This window comes from Symphalangus syndactylus, chromosome 13 (genome assembly GCF_028878055.3).
Source record: "Symphalangus syndactylus isolate Jambi chromosome 13, NHGRI_mSymSyn1-v2.1_pri, whole genome shotgun sequence".
Lineage (NCBI taxonomy): Eukaryota > Metazoa > Chordata > Mammalia > Primates > Hylobatidae > Symphalangus > Symphalangus syndactylus.
Window position 1 is genome coordinate 28,413,708 of NC_072435.2, and position 24,129 is coordinate 28,437,836.

Sequence of the window (24,129 nt, forward strand, 5' to 3'; positions counted from 1 at the left end):
ATAAAAATATTCATAAGGGTATTTTTAAAAGGCAATAAAATGCTGTCCCAGCACTAGTTGGCTAGTCTGGAGGAGTTCAACAACCTAATGTACATCAATACAGAATTGGTCAAATCAATTTGTCACATCCATAAAATAGATTATAAAAATACATTATTAAGATGAAATAGATTTATATTTTTTCATAGGAAAAAGAAAATGTGGAAATGTTAGTATATTGATCATCTTTGTGAAAACGTATCAATAGTCTACGTTAAACTATTTTAGGAAAAAAATTGGGGAAGGGGTTTTTCACATTTTACATGGTATGCTATCATGTATAAATTCATTACAGAAGTAATATTGTTTTTATTATTCTGGAAAATAAAGGATTTCCTTGTTTTCTTTTTCCTAATAACAAAAACAACCATTTTTTTGAGTGGTTACTAGGCAACGATCGCTGGACTCAACCATCCTCGAAGGTTGTGGGGGAGATGGTGTTTTTCTCGATTTCGCCCCAAGGAGGGTGCTCGGACTTCGACGTGCCGCCATCTTTGAGCAGGGCACAACTGTTTACAGCCTTGGAATGGATATCAGGCTGAATGGTGGTTGCTTGGCAACGCCCCGCCACGGTCGCCATCTTTGAGTAGGGCACATTGTTTACTACTATATAATGGAAACCTAGAGGGAATGTGGTTGCTAGGCAACGCTTTGGGACCGTCGCAATCTTTGATCCGGGCACAACTGTTTTTTCCGTTTAGAATGTAAATCATCAAAGCCTACAGGATGGTGGCTAGGCAACGCCTTGGCGCAGTCATCATCTTCAATCCGGCCTCTTGGTTCTCTTTACCTCCTCGGAGAAACTAGAAAGCTTTGCCAATTCAATTAGCCGCCATCTTGGTTAGGGGTACCGTGACTTCCGGCTGGGGCGGAAGAGAACCTAATGGGTTTGGGGGAGGTGCCTGAATAGGGTTTGAGTTGGGTGAAGAAGGCGGGAAGTTAATCCTCTTCCAATCAGCTCCCCATCTCGCCCTCTTGCGGCTCCGGACCACAGGCCGAGTTACTGTGATTACCAGCATGCTCCAAGACCGGCACTGACAGTCCCCACGTGGGGGACCGCGGTGGGAGTCCTAAATGGGGGAGGAGGGGACGGGCGGCACTGTGCATCTGCTGTGCCTCGCGGCCTCCAGCGGGGTCCCCCTATTCTGCAGAAGCAGTCGCGGCGGCGCCCCCGCCCGTCAGCAGGTGGGGCCTTGGACGCCTGTATCTAAACCGAAGGGGTTTCGGTGTTTTGACTCTGGGTCTTCAAGGCAGTAGGGGCTGGGGAAGTTTCCGTGTTGAGTTTGTAGGACCGAGGAGGCAATGGATCAATAAGCCTGGTTCCCCAAAGAGGCACTACCAGGGCATATGGAAAGGGGATGGGGCTGGGAGCTGGCATGCTTGGGTCCTAAGGGGGAGGGGATGGGGGGGTGCTCCTGTCTGATGTCCCTAACCCCTCCTTAGCTCCCGTTCTCTGTCATCGGTTCCCTCAATGGAGTCCACATGTTTGGGCAGAATCTGGAGGTGCAGCTGAGCTCTGCGAGGACCGAGAACACGACTGTGGTGTGGAAAAGCTTCCATGACAGGTCTCCAGGAGGGAACGTGGGACAGGGACAGGGCCTGGGTGATAGTCCCTATTGAAGATGAGCCTGGAGGCCTTCCAGCTCTCTAAAACCAGCTGTTAATTTGGCTATGGGATCTTTAGCAAGCCAGTTACCCTCTTTGATCCCTGATGTTCTCTATAAGAAACGCAGGTTGGGCTGAGAGAGGATGTGTCTGGTGTTCTAGGATCAATGGGCGGACTCCAGCATACCCCTTCCTGATTCCCCAGGCCTTGACTCATTCTTCTCACTTCCATTCCACAGCATCACCCTCATCGTTCTGTCATCTGAGGTGGGCATCTCTGAGCTGAGGCTGGAGAGACTACTCCAAATGGTGTTTGGAGCCATGGTGAGACTCACCAGTCCTCTTTTCTCCCCAAACCAGGAATCTGAGATCTCAGCATCCTTTTCCCTCAGACCTAGGAGTGCAGACCACCAACACTTCCTCCCTCAGAACCCAGGAATCTTTTTGTTTGTTTGTTTTGTTTTGAGACGGAGTCTCGCTCTGTTGCCCAGGCTGGAGTGCAGTGGCTTGATCTCGGCTCACTGCAACCTCTGCCTCCCAGGTTCAAGCGATTCTCGTGCCTCAGCTTCCCGAGTAGCTGGGATTACAGGCACGCGCCACCATGCCCAGCCAATTTTTGTATTTTTTGTAGAGATGGGGTTTCACCATGTTGGCCAGGCTGGTCTCAAACTCTTGACCTCAAGCAATCCACCCACCTTGGCCTCCCAAAGTGCTAGAATTACAGGCATGAGCCACTGTGCCCGGCCAGAACCCAGGAATCTTGACTCCCCAGTCCCCAGACCCAGAAGTGGGAGTCCCAGCCCCCTCTTCCTTCAGTCCCAGGAGTTTGAGTCCCAGCCCCTCACCCGTCCTCTCCTATATGATTTTTCTAGGTCCTTCTTGTGGGGCTTGAAGAACTGACCAATATCCGCAACGTGGAGAGACTGAAGAAGGACTTGAGGGTGAGGTTGCAGGACATGAGGGTGGGAAGTTAGGATACCTGGGCACTGCCATTTGGGAACTACAGTTCCCAGCAGCCCCTGGGGCAGCCTGGTCCCACAGGTTCTTGGTTGTCTGACCCTGGGCCCACCTGAATCCTAGGCTGGTCCCTTCTTCCTCCCCTAGGCCAGTTATTGCCTCATCGACAGCTTCCTAGGGGACTCGGAGCTCATCGGGGACCTGACCCAGTGTGTGGACTGCGTGATTCCTCCAGAGGGGTCCCTCTTGCAGGTACTGGGGATGCTATGGAAACTCTTATACCTGTTCTGCTGGCCCTGGCTCAGTCCTCATCCTCTTTCTTCTGGACTATTGTCCCAACCTCCTCCTATCCTCTCAGCTTCCAGTCCTATCCCCACCTGGTCCCGGAAGAATCTTTTTTCTTTTTCTTTTCTTTCTCTCTTTTTATTTGAGACGTAGTTTCACTCTTGTTGCCCAGGCTGGAGTACAATGGCACGATCTCGGCTCACTGCAGCCTCCGCCTCCCGGGTTTAAGTAATTCTCCTGCCTCAGCTTCCCGAGCAGCTGGGATTACAGGCGCCCACCACCATGCCCGGCTAATTTTTTGTATTTTTAGTAGAGATAGGGTTTCACCATGTTGGCCAAGCTGGTCTCGAACTTCTGACCTCAGGTGATCCACCTGCCTTGGCCTCCCACAGTGCTGGGATGACAGGCGTGAGCCACTGCTCCTGGGCCATCTTTCTTTCTTTTCTGAGACAGGGTCTTGCTCTGTGTCCAGGCTAGAGCACAGTGGCTCAGGCACAGCTCACTGCAGCCTTGAACTCCCGGATTCAAGTGATCCTCTCATCTCAGCCTCCCCAGTAGCTGACACTATAGGCACTGTGCCACCACATTCGGCTATTTTTTTTTTTTTTTTTTGAGATGGAGTCTCACACTGTCGCAGGGGCTGGAGTGCAATGGTGCGATCTTGGCTCACTGCAACCTCTGCCTCCTGGGTTCAAACAATTCTCCTGCCTCAGCCTCCCGAGTAGCTAGGATTACAAGCGCCAGCTACCACGCCCGGCCCGGCAAATTTTTTGTATTTTTGGTAGAGACGGTTTCACTATGTTGGCCAGGCTGGTCTTGAACTCCTGACCTTGTGATCCGCCCGCCTCAGCCTCCCAAAGTGCTGGGATTACAGGCATGAGCCACCGCACCCGGCCGACATTTGGCTATTTTTTTTTTTTTTTTTTTTTTTTGAGACGGAGTCTTTCTCTGTCCCCCAGGCTGGAGTGCACTGGCACGATCTCGGCTCACTGCAAGCTCCACCTCTCGGGTTCACGCCATTCTCCTGCCTCAGCCTCCTGAGTAGCTGGGATTACAGGCGCCCGCCACCACGCCCAGCTAATTTTTTGTATTTTTAGTAGAGACGGGGTTTCACCGTGTTAGCCAGGATGGTCTCGATCTCCTGACCTCGTGATCCGCCCGCCTCGGCCTCCCAAAGTGCTGGGATTACAGGCTGGAGCCACCGCGCCCGGCGGCTATTTTTTTTTTAAGAGATGGACTAGGGTTGGGGACGGGTTTCTACTAAGTTGCCCAGGCTGGTCTCGAACTCCTGGGCTCAAGCAGTCCTCCCGCCTCAGCCTCCCATAGTGCTAGGATGACAGGTGTGAGCCATCACACTGGGCCACCAGAAGAATCCTACTCTATCCAGAGCTGGCCCTGCCCCTTTCCTGCTCACAGCCCTCCCACAGCCTCCACCTCCCCAAGGGCAAGGTCCCAGCTCCTCAGCCTGGTGTTTGAAGGCCTGTGGCACCTGGCACTCCCTAACCTGTTGCTAAATCCACAGTCTACCTCCACCCAGCTACCTCACAGTCCCCAGAGATCCCAACAAGTTTCCAACCTCGGTGCATGTTCCTCCTGCCTCTCAGATCTCTAGCTACCTCTACTTAAATACTGCTCTTGCGGACTTGCCTTGTGTGGCCGCCTCCCAGGCGTGTGACTCTCAGAAGGTGACTTGGCTTCTTTACGTTGCTAATGGTGCCTACTCTGCATGTAACAGGCCTCGATGAACGGGCTGCTGCGGTTACATTGTTAGCTTCAGTTTGCCCGCCCAGGCCAGGTGTTTAATCAGACTTCACAGTGTGAGTTGGGGATGTGACTTCGTATGAAGGTGAAGGAACTCAGGCTCAGGGTGAGACGCAGGAGCATCGCCACTGCGCGAGCTCGGGGCTGGCTGTGGGTTTCTCACCATTCCCTGCCCACCAGGGAAGTCGCTGCCACCCCCTACGCCTGTCTGCTGACTTCCAGTTCTCCTGCCTCCCTTACCCAGGAAGCCCTCTCCGGGTTCGCTGAGGCCGCGGGCACGGCCTTCGTCAGTCTGGTGGTGTCGGGCCGGGTGGTGGCAGCAACAGAGGGTTGGTGGCGGCTGGGGACGCCCGAGGCCGTGCTGCTCCCCTGGCTGGTGGGATCCCTGCCGCCGCAGACCGCTCGCGACTACCCGGTTTACCTGCCGCACGGGAGCCCCACGGTGAGTGGGTGGGGCGGGCAGCGATGGAGGGATGTGACCTGGCGGCCGAGTCGCGAGGAGGCGGGATCTGCGATGGAACGGGGCCGGGCCGCGGTGAGCCCCAGCCTGTGCCCTGCTTCAGGTCCCACACCGGCTCCTGACCCTGACTCTGCTGCCGAGCCTGGAGCTGTGTCTACTCTGCGGGCCGAGCCCACCCCTCAGCCAGTTGTATCCACAGGTGAACCCGCGCCACGTCCCGCTTTCCCTCTTAGGACACCCTCTACCAGCAGGGCCCTTCCCCACCACCCTGCCCTGCCAGCGGCATCTTTCCCCAGCCCCGCCTCTTCTGGACTGCGCTCCAGTCATTCACCTTCCCCCCAAGATCGGCCACTCCCGCTCTGCCTCTATTCTTACAGGCCTCGCTCCTTCCCTGGTCCCTTCTGCCCTCCGCCTGGGCCCCGCCCCTCCCGATTGACCACGCCCCTATCCTTGTACACCCCCCCGGCCGGCCCCGCCTTCCCGTGACGACGTCCTAATGACCACGCCCCCTGCAGCTTCTGGAGCGCTGGTGGCAGCCACTGCTGGACCCGTTGCGGGCCTGTCTGCCGCTGGGACCCCGGGCGCTGCCCAGTGGCTTCCCCCTTCACACAGACATCCTCGGGTAGGGCTCGGATGGAGGGAGTGGATTGGGGGTCATGTCCTCTTCCCCAGCCATGACATTCCCTTCCCTTTCCCACAGGCTGCTGCTCCTCCACCTGGAACTGAAACGCTGCCTCTTCACCGTGGAGCCCTTGGGGGATAAAGGTGACTGAGGACAGGGGCAGGGGCAGGAGGGGCGTGGGCCGGGGAGGGGCTCTGCATCACCACCTTTTCCTCCCAGCAGAGCCTTCACCAGAACAGCGCCGGCGCCTCCTCCGAAACTTCTATACCCTGGTCACCTCCACGCACTTCCCACCAGGTCAGCGGAAAGCACAGTGCTCCCACTTCGCAGGCGGGGACACTGAGTCCCAGGTCGCACAAAGTGGGAGTAGGAGGTGGGGTTGGAGGAACCGGAGGAACCCAGCATGCACTGGGTCATAGGGCAGTGGTTTTCCTTGAGATCTGAGCATTGATGCAGATGGGAAGGGAGGGGAAGGGAGGTCCCTGCCTGGCTTCAGAACCTCCTGGATCATAGTTAACAATAGTTAACACTGAGACCTCACCTCTTCCCAGTGCCTTTACATGTAATGAAAGAATGAAATCACTTCATCCTCACAGGCGAGGACTATCCCGTTACCTCATCATTCCCATATTACAGATGAGGAAACTGAAGCTCAGCTCATGAGTGGCAGAGCCATATTCGAACACAGGGGATCTGGCTCCCATATCCACACAGTCCAGCACTCTGCACTACTGCCGAAAGCACAGGCTTTGCTGATAGGCTGAGGGTATGGAGGAGGATTTCACAAGGTTCTGGGTTAGAACGGAAAAATTGTCGTAGAACCCATAAGGGCCCAGAGAGACAAAGAAAGGGACCCTGGGATGGCGCTATGACCCCAGTGAAGCCCGGATGAATGCAGCACAGTGGTCAAGAGCTCCAACTCGGGGGCTGCACCCCTTCCTAGCTGTGCGACTCCACCTCTCGCTGGCACCTGCCTCTTTCCCTCTACCCGCCTTGCACAGTGGGGTGGGTGGGCTCCTGGAAAAGGCTACTGGAGCTCCCGTGTTGCTGCCATGTTTGCCATGTGTATTGCTAAGAGGATCACCTGCAGCTGCAGTTCCCCAAGGCTGAGAAAGAGGAAGAGGGTGAGCTGAGTGAGAGCATCGTGGTCTTCAAGTTGCTGACAGCCAGCTAGAGCCCCGAGGCCCTCCCCTGGCAGGAGGCTCCCAAAACCTGTATTCAGATACCCCACGCGTTCAGAACTTGGGCTCAGGATGTGGTGTGGCTTGCAAAGGTTAGCATGCTACCTGTCATCTCAGTGCCCCCGTTCTTTCTCCAGAGCCAGGGCCACCAGAGAAGACAGAAGATGAGGTCTACCAGGCCCAGCTGCCCAGAGCCTGCTACCTGGTGTTGGGGACTGAGGAACCAGGCACAGGAGTGCGTCTGGTGGCCTTGCAGCTGGGGCTTCGGCGGCTGCTGCTGCTCCTGTCTCCCCAGAGTCCCACCCATGGGCTGCGAAGCCTGGCCACCCACACTCTGCATGCCCTCACCCCACTTCTTTGACTACCTAGCAGTGGGTGACGGACACAGACATGGGGCTGTTAGCGTCTCTCTGTTTATTCGCTCACAATAATACACAGCCCCTGGATGGGGAGGGGGTAGGAGGGGCTACGACAGGGTGGGGTGGGAGGGGAGGAGGCATCCACTTCCCTGGCCCCTCTCCCCTCTGTGCTTGGGGGGGAAAGGGAGGGAGGGGGCTCCCCCTAACCCCCCAGAATGTAAACAGCAGCAGATGAACAAAAATAAAAATACAAAAGGCTGGAGGAAGGTCCCAGGCATCCCCCAACCCCTGGTGTCTTCTCTGTCACCAGTGGGGGTCCCCCATCCACCAAAGCTGCCTCAGTCCAAGGGGCTGCCCAGTGCCGGCCACATCCCCGGGGGCAGAGTCCAGGGCTCAGAACTGCTGTGCCAGCAGCTCACACAGGTGACGGGAGACGGGCTCCTTGCTGGTGCGCAGGGTCAGCCGGTACATCTGGGTGGGGGCATTGGGGTCAGAACTCAGAGGAGATGGGGAGCCCAGGGAAGTGGGGACAAAAGGGAGATAGAAGAAGAAGTTAGATAAAGGGGCCAGAAAGGTGATACAAGACACAGGAGAGAAGAATGTAAGAATGAAATCAACAGAGGAGCCAGAGAGGAAAGAAATTATAAAAGATGAGGAGAAGGCCGGGCGCGGTGGCTCACGCTTGTAATCCCAGCACTTTGGGAGGCCGAGGCGGGCGGATCACGAGGTCAGGAGATCGAGACCATCCTGGCTAACACGGTGAAACCCCGTCTCTACTAAAAATACAAAAAATTAGCTGGGCGTGGTGGCGGGCGCCCGTAGTCCCAGCTACTCGGGAGCCTGAGGCAGGAGAATGGCGCAAACCCGGGAGGCGGAGCTTGCAGTGAGCCGAGATCGCGCCACTGCACTCCAGCCTGGGTGACACAGCAAGACTCCGTCTCAAAAAAAAAAAAGATGAGGAGAAAGGTGGAAAGGATATGGAAAGGTAGAAATCAGGGAGGGACAGGAAGAGGAGAGGAACACCAGAGGTTGGAGACAGGAGAGAAAATTGAACAAAGAAATGCGAGAGGAGGAGGGTCAAAGTGGGGACGTGAATTAAAGAACAGTGAGGCAGGAAGGGTGGGCGCCGAGATGACAGGCGGCCTTCCTGCCTGCCTCAGGCCTGCCTCAGGCCTCCCACAGCAGCACTCACCTGGGCCTGGGCGTTGGGCTCCAGCCGGAGCAGACAGCCCACCTGCAGGGCTTTAGTCTGGATGATCCCCGCCCCCACGAAGTTCTCAGGGTTCGGGTCCACATTGTCCAGGAGAGCAGAGCCAAACCCCAGAAGCTGGGAGGGAGGGGGGGAGCCGTCAGAGAGTGCCAGAGCTGTTAGTTACCACACAGTGGCATCCCAGATCCCAAAACACCCTTGGGGATGGGAATTGGCCCCACTTTACAGATGGGAAAACAGAGGTTCAGAGAAGCAAAGCCATAGGCCAGCAAACACGCCCGCGGTCTCTCACCTTGGCCTTCGTAACTTCTGCGTCCATGGGGTGGTTGGCTTTGAAGATTTTCTGCGCCTCCTGTTGAGGACTGGGGACCGGGAAGGCTCAAGTCAGGGACCTGGACGGCCCGACCCTCCCACCCGGAGGCGCGGCTTTGGCTCCGCCCCCTCCCCACCCCTCACAGGCTCAGCTGCTTCCAGCGCTGGAAGAAATCCTGGGCCGCCATCTCGGTGGGCTGGAAGAACTTGTTGATGGTCACTGGGAGCTTCAGGGTGAGGGCCTGGGGGGCGCCACCGTACCTGATGGGGTGAAAGGGAGGCTCCGTTAGGCCCCGCCCCTCACTCCGGAGGCCCCGCCCACCGGCCGCGCCGCACCAGACTCACCGGAAGCGCACGGACAGCAGCGGGGGCGTCAGGAAGTCCCGCAAACACTCGATATTGAGCACCTGCTGCACCTGCGCGCCGCCATCCACCTGCGCCGCCACGCGCTTGGTCTGCACAGCCAGCTGTGCCCGCCAGGGGTCAAGGAAGCCAGACAGAGGAGGCGGGCCCCCGGGAGGTCTGGGTCAGGAACCCCAGAGCTCCCGGCAGCTCCCGCCTGCAGGTCTTTAAGGGACCCCATGGTGCAATCCTGGACTCAATCCTACAAGGTTCAACTACAAAGTTCATACTATGGAAACCTCTGAGGCGCCCCCTAGGTGCCTCCTTTGGTCTTCCACAATGTCACACAGCACTGAGACATAATAGTATTAGCTCTGGAGGCTGACTTGGGTTTGAATCCCAGCTCTTAACCACCTGAGTGGCTGTGGGCAACCACTTAACCTCTCTTAGCCTCTAGACATGTGTAAGCCTGGGCAACATGGCAAGACCCCATCTCTACAAAAAAATTAGCCAGGCATGGTGATGTGCACCTGCAGTCCCAGCTACTTGGGAGGCTGAGGCAGGAGGATGCCTTGAGCCCAGAAGTTCGAGGCTGCAGTGAGCAGTGTTCATGCCACTGCACTCCAGCTCGGGTGACACAAGGACATGTGTAAAATGTCCTCAGGAGTTGATGAAATAATCCAGCTGGGTGTGGCGGCTCACGCCTGTAATCCACCACTTTGGGAGGCCAAGGTGGGAAGGATCACTGAGCCCAGGGGTTTGAGACCAGCCTGGGCAACATAGTGAGGCCTCATCTCTATTTAAAAAAAAAAAAAAAGAAAAGAAAATAATCTATCACAAGTACTTGTCTGTGTGCCCGGCACATGGTAAGTACACAAAGATGGTAGCAATTAGTGTTATCATCATCTGCATCCGTGTCAGTAGCCCACTGGGAAGGCCTGGGTCTCATGTTCTTTTGCCACTGCCTCCACTGAGCTGCCTGCACGAGCCTCTGGAAATTATGAAAGAAGGAATATTTTTTTCTTTTTTCCTGAGACGGAGTCTCGCTCTGCCGCCCAGGCTGGAGTGCAATGGCGCGATCTCGGCTTACTGCAACTTTGCCTCCTGGGTTCACGCCACTCTCCTGCCTCAGCCTCCCGAGTAGCTGGGACTACAGGCACCCGCCACCACGCCCGGCTAATTTTTTGTATTTTTAGTAGAGACGGAGGTTTCACCATGTTAGCCAGAATGGTCTCGATCCCCTGACCTTGTGATCCACCCACCTCAGCCAAAGTGCTAGGATTACAGGCGTGAGCCATCGCGCCCGACTGAAGAAGGAATTTTTTCATTTTTTTTTTTTTTTGAGACAGGGTCTCACTCTGTCGCCCAGACTGGAGTGCAGTGGTGCAATCTCAGCTCACCACAACCACCACCTCCCAGGCTCAAGCGATTCTCCTGTCTCAGCCTCCTGAGTAGCTGGGATTACAGTCATGTGCCACTACCACCCAGCTAATTTTTGTATTTTTAGTAGAGATGGGGTTTCACCATGTTGGCCAGGCTGGTCTTGAACTCCTGACCTCAAATGATCCACTGGCCTCAGCCTCGCAGTGCTGGGATTACAGGTGTGAGACCCCGCGCCCGGCCAGAAGTTTTCGGGTTGAGCTTTTCTAATTTCATGAATGTGCAAATGGAGGCCCAGAGAAGGGGCAGGGGGGACTGATACCTCCAGCCGCCCTTCCAGGGTTTTCCAGACACTCTGATCTTCGCAATAACCCTATGAGGAAGAGGAGGGTTTACATACACTTCACAGCGGGGACAGGAGGGCCCAGAGAGGCAAAGTGACTCAGCCCAGATCAGGCCTGATCAGCGTCTGGACCCACAGGCCTGGCTCCTGAGTGCAGGAGGTGCCGGCATCATGACATGCAGCCCAGCAGAGGATGACGGCAGGACACGGAAGGTGCCAGACAGGGACAAAATGAGGCCTGGAGCAGGTGGAGTTCTGGAAGTAATGCCTCCCACACACCACTTCACTGTCATCCCCTGTCCTGAGGAAAGGAATCCCACCCCCGTCTTGCAGATGCAAACACTGAATCTCAGGGAACTAACTGCGTGCCCAAGAGAGGCTGAAGAGAAGTGTGGGCCTGGGTCAGCCGGCTTCCCCACGGTGAGGAAGGCCGACCTGGAGAGGCAGGAGGCTGGGCCGGGCCTGAGAGGATATGAGTCTGGAGGTCTCCCGGGTGAACCACAGTGGGTGAGAAATTCTGGAACTGCACCGAGGTCTTGTTGCCATAGAAGAGATACATGCGGCCTGCAGTAGGTGGGGGAGGCAGAGCTCCATCTGAGTCCCTCTGATCCCTTCCCCAAGGTCTCCCTCCGACCCATTCCCACAGTCCCCCGGGACACACCCAGGTTCTGTCGGAACTCTGACTTGACTCCGATCTGCAGCAGCTGGTTCTCGAACAGGACCCCGTTGTTCTTACACACAAACCTGGGTGGGAGTGGCAGGGGGCGCAGGATGACGGGGGTGCCTGTCTGCACCTGGCCTGGGCTCCGAACCTGTCCCCGTTCCCCTCCCCCACCTCTCCCAGGACTCACTTATTCAGCAATTCATCGGCTTCGGGAATGGGAGGGCCGATGTCCTCAGGACCTGGGCTGGAGGCAGGGAGCGGAGTGAGATGGGAAGGGACTTGGTGGGGAGGGGCAAAGGCCCAGAGCGATTGAGTTCGAGAACAAGCCCTAAGGACAGAACCCCAGAACCACATATCCAGACCCCTCACAGAGCCTCGAGGAACCTCGAATCCATCCAGCAGTGGCCTCCAATGGGAACAGAACCCTGGCCCGTGCCCCCGCATCGGCAGACACCAAGTTTCCCTTTCCTCCAAGTCCCTGCCTCTGCTGCTCATCAGGAACCCGTTGACGAGGGCTCCCAGTCCCCTAACTCTCCCTGGGGACACCCGAGTCTGCCCCCCCGACCTCCCACCCCAGGCCACCCCTTACTCAGCAGCTGGAGCTGGGTCGGCCAGCAAAGCCATGGGGCTCTCGGGGGCAGGCGGCTCCAGCTCGCTGGGCCATCCAATCCCAGAGCAGACAAGAGAAGACAGGCGTGGCAGGCAGCCAATCCCAGATAGGCAGCAAGAGGGCAGGAGAGAGAGAGAGAGAGAGAGAGGGAGGGAGGGAGGGAGGAGGGAAGGAGAGAAGGAGAAAAGGAAGAGCAGGCTGAGAAATGGTGACAGGAAAGGAAACAACAAAGGGTGGCCAGTGTCGGCGGAGTCCAGAGTGGCAGAGGGAGGGCGTGAGCAGGGAGGCTGGGGCAGGGGAGGCAGCAGCCAGGGCTGGCGAAGGCATCGGGATGGAGAGAGGAGCGAGTCGGGGCTGGGGAGGGGCTCAGGGAAAATGGGGACAGAGGCCAGGAAGGGACGGCTCTGGGGGTGGCCGCGAGAAGGGGCCCGGGCCCAGGGGGTGCTACCTGAGGAAGGCCTCCTCGGGGGTGGGACCCAGGCTGGGCTGGGCGGCCGGGCCATCGAAGACGTCCACCAGGAGATTCCCTGCCCCTGCAGAAGCCGAGGGTGCTGCCGGGGGAGGGGCTGCCCGCAGCCCCAGGAGGTCGGCGGAGGGCGAGGGCGTCGACTGTAGGAAGCGCAGGTCACGGTGAGGACAGGCGGCGCCCGGCAGGACCTAGCCCCAGGCACCCTGGCAGGGCCCACCCCAGGGGACTCACCACAGTGCTGGGGGTGGGCTCCATGCCCCCGTTGATGTCGTTGCTGCTGGGGTCCCTCCGGCCATCGTCCAGGGCACTGCCGGCCCCTGGCCCCTTCTTGCGTTTCAGCTTGGCCAGGATGGACGACTCGCGCTCGGGGAAGGGCGGCATCTCCTCCAGCACAGTGGCCTGGCGCGGTCGGGGTGGGGAAGGTCAGTTCGGGTCAGGAGGAGGGGAGGGCGGGAAGGGGGTGTGCCGGGGGGGTGGGGTGGGGGGACAGGGCTCTGACCAGGACGTCGGTGCTGGCCACCGAGCTGAGGGTGAGGTACTCCACGGCTCGCTGCTGCAGCTCCACATCAGCATTGCGCAGCTGGGAGCCGGCCCGCAGGACGCCCTGGATGGTGGCCTTGGTCTCGGGGAAGAGGTTGATGAACTTGATGTAGGTGGACAGCAGCAGCGCTCGCGTGGCCACGCTGCACAGGTGGAACTTGGAGTGGAGCAGGGAGAACTGCACTGGGGGGCTGTGCGCGGGAGTGGGTGTCAGCGGGGCCAGGCTCCACTGCCCTCTCCAGAAACCCCCTGGAGGGGCGCCCCTCCGTGGGATGGACCCGTCCCAGGACCCCAAGCTGCTGGAGGGGAGTGGCCCTCCCCAGGCACCAGACAGGGGCCGCAGTCACACTCTGTCCACGATCCTGGGACTAAGGTCCTCTCTTACCCTGCTAGGTGGGTTGGGCTGGAGGCCGAGAGGATGGGAGCCCATCACCGCCTGCCCTGAGACCCCTGGGGATCCCCCAAGCCCTGGACCCCTCAGAAGCGTGTGTGTTCCCCCCCGCAGGCTGAGGCTCCCTCACCTGGAGCGGGGGTCCCCAGCAATCAGGTTCCCAAACTCCCCAAGGATGTAGCCGCCAACCTTCACCATGTTCTCGTGACAGGCGGGGGCCTGGAGCGCCTGGTGGGGGGCGGGGAAGGGCGTGGAGAGGACAACAATGAGTGTCCTCTCCGGGATCGGTGGGTGCAGCCACCTACTGACCGGTGGAACACTCAAAGCTCTGCTGAGGGTGGGGTTATAGGTGGGAAACTGAGGCACAGAAAGGTTGAGTGACGGGCCCAAGCTCACACAGGAAGTAAAACAGGGTTGTGGGCGGGGAGCAGTGGCTCATGCCTGTAATCCTAGCACTTTGGGAGGCTGAGGCGGGCAGATTGCCTGAGCTCAGGAGTTTGAAACCAGCCTGGGCAACATGGTGAAACCCCGTCTCTACTAAAAATACAAACAAATTAGCTGGGTGTGGTGGCGCGCGCCTGTAGTACCAGCTACTGGGGAGGCTGAGGCAGGAGAATGGCTTGACACTGGGAGGCCGAGGTTGCCGTGAGCCAAGATCGCGCCACGGCACTCACTCCCTACTCCAGCCTGGGCAACAGAGTGAGACTCCGTCTCCAGAAACAAACAAACAAACAAACAAAAAACAGGACTGTGCGGGGCCCCTTTCCTGGGGCAGAAGGAAACTACCAAGATCTGGGGGCCAGGACTGCACACTGGGTGCCCCATGCCCATGCCCTGGGGACTCCTCACATCAGGCCCATGAGGCCATAGCCCTGGGTCCCCTGGGTTGGCCCACAGGCCCCACTTTGAGGTCACAGCAGTGCAGGAGGAGGAGGGTGGCTGGGGGCTGGCAGGCCCCACAGCCCTGGCCATCCTTGCTCTGCCTCTAGGTCCTGTCGTGGGGTCATGGGGGTCAGGGTCAGGGATGCTGACCTCAAAGACGGTCTTGGCAGCGTAGCCCTGGACGTCATCACGGTTGGTGACGATCTGTAGCACACGGTACCACACCTCCTCACTCACGTAGTCGCCCGCAATGCGGATGAGGTTGAGGATGGTGTCCACGTACCAGCTGTAGTCCACGGCGTACTTCTCGGCCAGGATGGCCACCTTCAGGACCTGCCGCCGGAGCGTGTGACAGAGAGAGAGTGCTGCAGGCCACGTCGGGCTTTCACTCACCTGGATCTGGGCTCACCACTGCCCGCATCTGGAGACCCAGGAGTCCAGGCCCCAGCCCCTCCTCCCTCAGACCTAGGAATCCAGGCCCCCCAGCCACCTCCTCCCTCAGACCCAGGCATCCAGGCTCCAGCCCCTCTTCCTTCAGACCCAAGAGTCTAGGCCCCCAGCCACCTCCTCCCTCAGACCCAAGAGTCCAGCCTGCACCCCACGGCACTCACGATCTCCTCGCGGATGGCATAGTCTGCCGTCTCCAGGTACCGCAGCATCTCCGACACGATCTGCTTGGCATTGCTGCGGTCACACATGGCGTAGAGGAGGTCAGCCGCCCGCTGCCGCACGCTGACATCCCGCTCCGTCTGAGGGCGGAGAGCAGGGCCCAGGTGTGTTTTAGACTCCCTGTTGGCACAGGGTTGGCCACCCAAGGGCCTCTGAGCCTCTGGTCTTTCTGAGGGGGGTGGCAGGCCCGGGGTGGGCTCTAAGGGCTCACACCTTGAGGGCATTGATGACGGTGTCAATGTGCGTCTTGACGGCTTCGTGGGAGAACTCGGAGCTGGCCAGCGTGCACATGCTCTCCAGGGCCAGGTAGCGCAGGTTAGTCTCCCGGTGCTGTAGGAACTGGCCCAGCTGGTTGCAGGCCCGCACCAGGAGGTTGGGCTCACTGCCAGCAGGGGCCACGAGAGAGGGATGGTGAGAGAAACTGACAGGAGGAGGTGGAGGACTCCGGCCCCAGCTGACCCATCTCACAGCCCCCAAGGATCCAGGTCTCAACCTTGCCGGCCCTGGATCGCAGTCCTGCACCTCCAGTGACCCAGACAGCTGGGACTTTGAGCCCAGAGAAAGACACCCAGCAATTCTGCCCCCAGGAAGGGCCCCAGCACCAACCTTACAGGTGACACTTCACAGCCCCATCCTCCTCCTACCCTGCCTAAAAGTCAAGATTCCCCGCCCTCTGCCTAGGACTCAGGAGTCTGGGCCTCCACGCCCCTCTTTCCTGGCCCCAGGCATCAGGCCCTGATGGGCCCAGGCGGGCACCTGTCATAGTGGATGATGAGGCTGATGGTCTCGAAGAGGATGGCGTTCTTGGCATTGGAGTGCTGCACCTTCTTGGATTTGGGGGGCTCCTGGGCCTTGTTGAGCACAGTCTCCAGACATTCCACCAGCCGCCCCTTCACGGCCGCATCCTCTGGGGAAACGAAGGGGATGCCCCCGGCTGAGTGTCCTGCCCACCTGGCACACCTGCTGGGGTGGTGGCCATGCCCCAGCTCCTGTCTTCCAAGGGAGGAGCTCGGGGTGCCTCTGACCCTCGAGAATTCTGCAGCTCAGGGCCAGGGTCTCTGCTCCCTCAACCTCTTCCCAGCCCAGCAGAGAAGGTGAGACAAGGCACCTCTGGAGATACAGGATCTATCCCCAGACCTGGGCTCTCCTCCTGCTCTGACCCTCTTGGGCAAGAGGTGCCACCCACGTGAGCCTCAGTTTCCTCATCTGCAGCTCTGAGGCTCCTTAGGTTTCTCACAGAGCAAAGGAAGCTCCAGGAACCTTCCCCAGAGATGCCCCCAAACCCAGGCCTTCCCAAGGACTAGTGTGAGTGCCGAGCAGCCTCTGACAAAAACGCACAAGCCACCCACCCAAGTGTCCATTCAGCAAGAGACCACTGCAGGCACACTCGGTGCCATCCTCCTGGCCTAGAGGCTGGGAGGTCAAAGGAGACAAGGCTCAACCAGATACCCCCTCACCCCCCAGAGCTCTCTACCACTGACAGATGCCAGCCAGAAGCTCACAGGAACACCAATCACTACATTTCCTAGAATGTGACGTGTTTTCAAGTGTATACAAGAGCTGTCAAGTGTTCCAGCAAAAAATGGATCTGCAGGTCTACAGGAAAATTCACCAGATAGAGGAACAAGCTAAAATACACCATAAGACAGCAATGAGCCCAGTTGCCACCATGGGACACACGGCAACAGCATCTCCTGGTTTCTCCAGAAACAGGTGTGGGGGCTAGTCCAGACTATGAGAAATAACAAAGACAGAATCCAATTTAAACCCTATTTTTGGAAACAGGGCAACTATGTTGTCCACGCTGCTCTCAAACTCCTGGGCTCAGGCGATCCTTCTGCCTCAGCCTCCCAAAGTGCTGGGATTACAGTGTGAGCCACTGAGCCTGGCAGAATCCGATTGAATATGTGATCCTAGATTGTACTGTGATATATATTCTGGTTTTTTTTTTTTTTGAGACAGAGTCTCACTCTGTCACCCAAGCTGGAGTGCAGTGGCGCAATCTTGGCTCACTGCAACCTCCGCCTCCTGGGTTCAAGCGATCTTCCCATCTCAGCCTCCTGAGTAGCTGGGACTACAGGCATGCACCACTACACCTGGCTAATTTTTTGTAGAGATGGGGTTTCACCATGTTGGCCAAACTGGTCTCGAACTCCTGAGCTCAAGTGATCCTCCTACCTTGGCCTCCCAAATTGCTGGGATTACAGGCATAAGCCACTGTGCCCAGCCCAGAACGACATATTTAAAGGCAAAACATCATGATGTCTGTAATTTAGTTTTAAATATTTCAGAAGAAAATAAACAAAAGCATGCATACATGGCAAAATGTGAAGTCTAAGTAATGAGATCTCTCTACTTATCTGGATGTTGGGAAACTTTTCATAATGCATATGAGAAAAAAATGACTTGGAAACAAATTGGCAATAGCCCACCACCATTTGCTGAAAAGGAGGTGACACAGGATTGGTGTGTCCTCAGGCCCAGCCTCAGGACAAGGCTGTGTCTCCAGTTCCTACACCACCGAGGGTTGGAGTGGGTGAGGTGCCTGCCCTGAGTGTACCCCAGAATTACCAGCTGGGCCTTCTGGGGTAGTCATGGGCTTAGAGCATGACCTAAGCCCTTCTTGACAGGATGAAAAGAGGCCCAGAGAAGGAAGACATGTCCCCAGGGCCACACAACATAATTCATCACTGGCTTCACACAAGATGGGCCTCTGGTGTCAGCTCCATATCATATACTCAGAGTGTGTACACACACATCCTGTGCAGAGGGACGTGCATGGACACACATAGATGCTGGCAAGCATTGGGACACGCACACACAGGCATGCACACAGGTATCTACACTCGTGTACACATCCACTTGCATGCACAGGTACACATGTAGATGCACACACTGATACATACACATGTACACACATAGAGATACCATGAACAATGCCACATATAGACACAGACACGCATACATACAGATGCACACACAATGACACATCCACACACAGGGATGCACACACACATACATGCACACGGACAGATATTGACACACACAGGCGAATGCATGCACGCACGCAGGCATGCACACAGACAGGCATGCACACCCAGAGATTCGGCGGCGTACATCAGCCCTGGCCCCTGGCAGGTGCTGGGCATGCTGGCTGAACGGAGGGAACCAGTGCATTAGCACCTACTGTGTGCCAAGCCCCTCAGCACAGGGTCCCAAGAAACTGCTCCGTGAGGTCAGTCAGCCAAGGCGACAGAAGCTCAGGAGAGCTCAGTGGCAGAGGGAGGAGTTTAGAGCAGAGAGTCTGGGGGCCGACTGCCACTTACTGCCTAGAATGGTGATGTCTCACCTCCAAGCCTCAGTTTCGCTGTGTGCATATCACACTGGCTGTTCTTCCTTGCCAGCTCTGTTCGGCAGGTGCAGGCGCCCCCCCTGCACAGTGCCTGGCTCACTACAGGAGTTTCATACACACTGGCTATTGTGACTGTGAGCAGTAAGGGAAGGTTCTCACCAGATGTGAAAACCCCTAACAGGGCTACGGTAATTCAGACACTACAGCCTGCAATCACCCACTGAGCGGGTGAGTGATCCTGGGCCAGGAGCTCCCTCTCCAAGCCTCAGATTCCTCATCTATAAAACAGGCACAGTAACAGTCCCTCGCAACAGCGCTGGAGTGAGAGCCCGGGTAGCAGGGACCTCAGCTATGAGGTTGATCTATGATGCTGCACAGGGTAGGCGCTGGGCCTCGGGCTGCCCGCTCGCCTCCCCCACTGCAGCCATGTAACGGGACAGAGGAACCGCCCCAGCTTCAGAGAAATCCTGACCCAGACCCTCCAGTCCCATCTGGTGCGCTGTGGAGCAGGAGGCCCCTAGATGCCAGCGGCAGGCCACCCTGGGTTGGGGAGTGCACGGCATTTATTACCTGGAGGCGGGTAGCACTGCAGCAGCCGCAGGAGCTTCACTGAGAGCCAGGGCGCTGGGACGAAGTAGTAGGTGTAGTCCTGGAGGTCGGTGGAGGCCGAGGAGACAATCTGGCGGGGAAGAGCAAGGACTAAGTTGGGGGCTGGGGTGGGAGGGGCACGTGGGTCCACATGCCAGGGTGGAGCAAATGGTGCCTTCCAAGGGCGGTGCTGTCAGTGTTAACGGTTTTGTTAGTGGGTTTTTTTGTAGAGATAGGATCTCACTATGTTGCCCAGGCTGGTCTCGAACTCATGGCCTCAAGCAATTCTCCCACCTCAGCCCCCCAATGGCCTGTGGTTACAAGCATGAGCCACCATGCCCAGCCAGTGCAATGGTTTTATGAAGCAGGAATCTGAGGCTCTGGGAAGGGAGCGAGGAAGCGTCAGGCACACCGTATGGGGGCAAAACTAGGACTAAGCCTGGCTGGTTGATCTTTCCAATTAATGCTGGTGTGCGGTGGGCAGGAAAGGTCTCTGCTGGTTCCCTTCTGTGTGACAGTCCCAGCGCCCCCTCCTCACTCGGCTCTGAGCCTCCCATGCCCCAGGCTTCCTCCATCAGAGCACACAGCGCGCCGGCTCCTGGAGGCTGTTTCCTGTAGTCTCCCTACAAGGCTTGAAGCTACTCAGGGGCAGGGATTGGGTCTGACCCTTTTCTGGGTCCGTAGGCCTAATACAAGGTCAGATAGGAAGAGGTTCGGGGAGGAGGCAGGGAATTAGTGAAAGATTGAAAGATTATGGCCAGGTGCAGTGATCACCTGAGATCAGGAGTTCAAGACAAGCCTGACCAACATGGTGAAACCCCATCTCTACTAAAAATACAAAAATTAGCTGGGTGTGGTGGTGCATGCCTGTGATCCATGCTACTTGGGAGGCTGCGGCAGGAGAATTCCTTGAACCTGGAAAGCAGACATTGCAGTGAGCCAAGATGGCACCATTGCACTCCAGCCCAGGCAATAAGAGGGAAACTCTGTCTCAAAATAAAAAAAAAAAACAAAAACGAAAGATTGGGCCAGGCATGGTGGCTCACACCTATAATCCCAGCACTTTGGGAGGTTGAGGTGGGTGGATCACCTGAGGTCAGGAGTTTGAGACCAGCCTGACCAACATGGTGAAACCCCACGTTTACTAAAAATACAAAATTAGCCAGCATGGTGGCACATGCCTATAATCCCAGCTACTTGGGAGGCCGAGGCAGGAGAATTGCTTGAACCCGGGAGGTGGAGGTTGTAGTAAGCCAAGATCACGCCATTGCACTCCAGCCTGGGCAATAAGAGCGAAACTCTATCTCAAAAAAAAGAAAAAAAAAAGAAAGATCATGTGACTTTTTTTCCTCATTGCAAACTCCTATTCACCCTTGAAAAACCCTTCTCCAGGAAGCTCTGTCCCACCTCCGTGCTGGTCCGTGTTCCTGCCTCACTGTCATCCTGGCACACTGCAGTATTCAGATGTGTGATGAATGAATGAAACAATGACTGAGGCTGAGTGCAGTGGCTCACGCCTGTAATCCCAGCACTTTCGGAGGCTGAGGCAGGAGGATCACTTGAAGCCAGGAGTTTGAGACCAGTGTGGGCAACAAAGCAAGACCGATCTCTACAAAAAATACAAAAATTAGCCAGGCACCTGCAGTCTCAGCTACTTGGGAGGCTGAGGCGAGAGATCGCTTGAGCCTAGGAGCTGGAGGCTGCAGTGAACCATGGTTGCACTACTGCACTCCAGCCTGGGTGACAGTGAGACCGTCTCAAAAAAAAAAAACCTGAGAAAGAAACAATGAGTGGGCCGGGCGCAGTGGCTCACGCCTGTAATCCCAGCACTTTGGGAGGCCGAGGCAGGCAGATCACAAGGTCCGGAGATCGAGACCATCCTGGCTAACATGGTGAAACCCCGTCTCTACTAAAAATACAAAAAATTAGCCGGGCATGGTGGCGGATGCCTGTAGTCCCAGCTACTCGGGAGGCTGAGGCTGGAGAATGGCGTGAATCCAGGAGCTTGCAGTGAGCCGAGATCGCGCCACTGCACTCCAGCCTGGGGACAGAACGAGACTCCGTCTCAAAAAAAAACAAAAGAAACAATGAGTGGATGCATGAGCTGGTGTGTTCTTCTCTTTGCTTGTGAATCCAGGCCTCTTCCTACCTGCCCAGGAGATGCGCATGTGTGTTCTAAGTCTCAATTCAGGGATCGCTGCCCCCAGGAAGCCTTCATGGACTCACAGGCTGGGTTAAGTGCCTCCTATGGGTGACCTGTCCTACCTCCATTATAGCACAAGTCACCCCTTTTCTGACAATCTGTGACTGAGTCACCTCCCTGCCAGCAGGACAGGGAGCTCCTTAAGAGCAGAGCTTGGTTCTGACTCATCTGTGTCCCTGGTGTCACCCGACATGGAGCCTGGCATGCACAAGGCCTCAGGGGATGTTCCTGGGCAGGACAGGAGCAAAGGTGGGAGAGGGATGCCAGGCAGGAGTGAGAGGCTGCACAGGAAAGAGAGAGGCAGGAGGCAAAGCCAGAAGAGGGAAGGCGGGAGACAGAGAGAGAAGCGGGAGAAGGAGGAGGTCATGAGGGCGGCTCTGGCTCCCGGGGTGCTCGGCCTGCGAGGCCCTGTTCTGAGCACTTTATCCACAGCACTCTGTGCCTCCAGGCGGGCACCAATATTATCCCCACTGAACACAGGGGGCAGCTGAGGCCAGGGAGGTGAAGCCACTGTCCGGGGCCACCCAGCCAGAAAGAGGCCGAGCCAGGATGAATCCAGCTCAGAGGCTGAGTTTGTAAACCTTGGGCTGGGCTGCCTCTCAGGGAGAGTGGGGGCCTGAGGGGTGTCAGAGGGCATAAGGATGCCAGGGCCACCTCTAGCAGCCAACATCTAGGCCACACCCACCCGGCTCAGGCGCGACACAGCCAGAGAGATGCACGTCTTGAAGTCATCTGGGTTCTTCTTGCAGAGACAGGTGATGAGGCTGACGGCAGCCGTGACCACACCCTGCAGGGGCAGAGGAGAGACAAGTCAGGCCCCTGGGGGAGGCGGTACCTGAGAGCAGAGGCTCAGGAGCGGGACAGGGTCAGGATGTGTGTGCAGTCGGGAGGATGGGGTTTGGGGTGTGCACATGTCACTGTGCGTGCTTTAGGGGTGGGGTGAGGAGGCCACGGGGCCTCGGGCACCATGGCCAGCACTGACCTGGGTGTGTGGGGTGTCCCTGGCAGGACCCCAGGCAGTTGGGTAAGGAGCATGAAGGGGTGAGACTCTAGAGGGTTGGGACTGGGGGGTGGGACAGGGTCAAGGTTTCTGCGCTGGTGGGCAGGTGATGGGCGCTGTTGGGGGAATCTCCAGGTATTAGAAACAGAGTGGGATTTTCTAAGGGACTGGGTGCTTGGTGAGGGGTGTGGGGGTCACTGGACAGGATCCCTGGCCAGCCAGGGGAGTGTCAGAGATGGGGATGGGAGGGTTTCTGGACACTTGGGCAGGTAATGAGTACCAAGGACACTGGATCATGGTTTCTGGTGTCTGATGAACATCAGGGCTGAGGGGGGAGCACCAGGCATCCAGGGGGGTCAGGGCTGAGGTGGGAGCCCTGGGTATCCAGGGGGCGTGAGGGCAGGCGGCTCACCATGTGCTGGTCATTGAGCAGGTGTACCACGCGCGCCGTCCACTCGCCCATGGGCACCAGGTCAGGCGAGGCCTTGTAGAGTCGCAGGAGGCACAGGGCCGCACTCTGCTTGACGCTGTCCATGCTGTCCCTGTGGGGACACCATGCGGGGTAGGGGAAACAGAGTCAGTGACTCCAGCCCTGCACACCTCCCCTCCTCTCCTGTTCCTCCCAGGAAGGGTGTGCAAGGCCAGCGAGAGGGACAGAGAGCCAGGCGGCCGCAGGATCCAATCTGGCGCTGACCTCATGGCCCACCAGGACTCAGTGTCTTCATCTGCAAAATGATTGCATCTCAGTAACCTCATGGGGTCCCTGGCAGGGCTCAGGAACATGTCAAGCCTGGCTCTGCACCTTCATTCATTCACCAAGCACCTACTGGGTGCCCATGGGGTACCAGGCACTGCTGTGGGCGCCATGGATAGAGTGGTGAACAAAGTGGTCCAAACACGTGTCCTCACAGGGCTTACATTTCAGACAGCACCACAAAAACACATACATCAAATACTGTCAGGGCTGGGCACGGTGGCTCACGCCTGTAATCCCAGCACTTTGGGAGGTCGAGGTGGGAGGATCACTTGAGGCCATAAATTCAAGACCAGCCTGGGCAACAGTGAGACCCAGTCTCTTCAAAAATACAAAAATTAGCCAGGTGTGGTGGTGCAGGCTTGTAATCCCAGCTACTCCGGAGGGTGAGGTGGGAGGATTGCTTGAGCCTGGGAGGTCGAGGCTGCAGTGCGCCACAACTGCGCCATGCACTCCCTCTAGCTTGGGTAACAGAGTTAGATCTGTCTCTAAATAAATAAAAAAATTAAAAAATAAACAAAACAGAGTAACTTAATGAGGAAAGACTGAAAATCCTCTGCAACAGAACATCCCAGGCAGAGGGAACAGCCTGTGCCAAGGCCATCAGGAAGGCGGAGCCTGTGCGTAGGAGGAGCAGCGAGGAGGCCTGGGCGCTGCGGAGGCCTGCAGGCTGCGGCCCGAGCCATGGGGCAGGAGGGCTGCAGATAGGACAGGGAGGGAACAGAGGGCCAGACCCTGCAGGGCCTTGTTGGCTGAAGTGAGGACTTGGCTTTTTACTGATCGGGAGATGAAAGCCGCTGTGGGTGGTGAGCACAGAATCAGCGTGACGTTAACACGACAGCAGGAACAGCTACCCCCGGGCCCCTTCGGCCTGTCCAGCACTCCCACAGGTCTCTGGGTGGATTCACACGTTTATCTTCTCTCCACAACAAACTGAGAAAATGGGTGTATTTTTGATCTGGCTTAGGTTTTTAAAGGGTCCCTCTGCCTGTTGTGAGGGAACAGACTTTGCAAAGCCCTTTTGAATCCAAGAGAACATATTCACAGGTTCTGGGGGTTAGGTTGGCTCACGCCTGTAATCCCAGCACTTTAGGAGGCTGACGTGGAAGGATCACTTGAGCCCAGGAGTTGGAGACCAGCCTGGGCAACAT

The 24,129-nt window shown here is 57.2% G+C and overlaps 2 protein-coding genes across 11 annotated transcripts in view; one reads left to right on the plus strand and one right to left on the minus strand.

Annotated features, from left to right (window-relative positions):
• The first annotated feature begins 720 nt into the window (after positions 1 to 720).
• On the plus strand, positions 721 to 7,531 carry FUZ (fuzzy planar cell polarity protein). 8 transcript variants are annotated; one of them, XM_055236551.2, is made up of 11 exons: positions 721 to 1,224; positions 1,483 to 1,604; positions 1,884 to 1,968; positions 2,517 to 2,585; positions 2,749 to 2,853; positions 4,892 to 5,089; positions 5,211 to 5,306; positions 5,623 to 5,729; positions 5,808 to 5,872; positions 5,952 to 6,026; positions 7,048 to 7,531. In XM_055236551.2, exons 1-11 carry the CDS (start codon positions 1,114 to 1,116, stop codon positions 7,269 to 7,271), a joined length of 1,257 nt encoding a protein of 418 aa, XP_055092526.1. In that variant the 5' UTR covers positions 721 to 1,113; the 3' UTR covers positions 7,272 to 7,531. The 8 variants fall into 8 exon arrangements, with proteins under 8 accessions (XP_055092526.1, XP_055092525.1, XP_063471049.1 ...); XM_055236550.2 differs by having other exon boundaries at positions 923 to 1,224; positions 5,949 to 6,026; XM_063614979.1 differs by lacking the exon at positions 7,048 to 7,531 and adding an exon at positions 6,366 to 6,977 and having other exon boundaries at positions 923 to 1,224; positions 5,949 to 6,026.
• The window catches only part of AP2A1 (adaptor related protein complex 2 subunit alpha 1), a 38,540-nt gene continuing 21,718 nt past the window's right edge, over positions 7,308 to 24,129 (minus strand). Inside the window, exons 5-24 of one of the 3 annotated variants that reach the window (XM_055236547.2) lie at positions 22,637 to 22,766; positions 21,910 to 22,011; positions 19,004 to 19,112; positions 15,838 to 15,988; positions 15,295 to 15,463; positions 15,024 to 15,161; positions 14,563 to 14,745; positions 13,661 to 13,758; positions 13,099 to 13,330; positions 12,831 to 12,998; positions 12,579 to 12,739; positions 12,110 to 12,175; positions 11,708 to 11,764; positions 11,518 to 11,600; positions 11,331 to 11,420; positions 9,137 to 9,260; positions 8,936 to 9,052; positions 8,772 to 8,841; positions 8,462 to 8,596; positions 7,308 to 7,740 (exon numbers count right to left, since the gene is read on the minus strand). In XM_055236547.2, the coding sequence (XP_055092522.1) occupies positions 7,663 to 7,740; positions 8,462 to 8,596; positions 8,772 to 8,841; positions 8,936 to 9,052; positions 9,137 to 9,260; positions 11,331 to 11,420; positions 11,518 to 11,600; positions 11,708 to 11,764; positions 12,110 to 12,175; positions 12,579 to 12,739; positions 12,831 to 12,998; positions 13,099 to 13,330; positions 13,661 to 13,758; positions 14,563 to 14,745; positions 15,024 to 15,161; positions 15,295 to 15,463; positions 15,838 to 15,988; positions 19,004 to 19,112; positions 21,910 to 22,011; positions 22,637 to 22,766 (2,461 nt within the window). In that variant the 3' untranslated portion in view covers positions 7,308 to 7,662. The remainder of the gene's footprint in view (positions 7,741 to 8,461; positions 8,597 to 8,771; positions 8,842 to 8,935; positions 9,053 to 9,136; positions 9,261 to 11,330; positions 11,421 to 11,517; positions 11,601 to 11,707; positions 11,765 to 12,109; positions 12,176 to 12,578; positions 12,740 to 12,830; positions 12,999 to 13,098; positions 13,331 to 13,660; positions 13,759 to 14,562; positions 14,746 to 15,023; positions 15,162 to 15,294; positions 15,464 to 15,837; positions 15,989 to 19,003; positions 19,113 to 21,909; positions 22,012 to 22,636; positions 22,767 to 24,129) is intronic. The other 2 variants (XM_055236548.2, XM_055236549.2) reach the window with 2 other exon arrangements.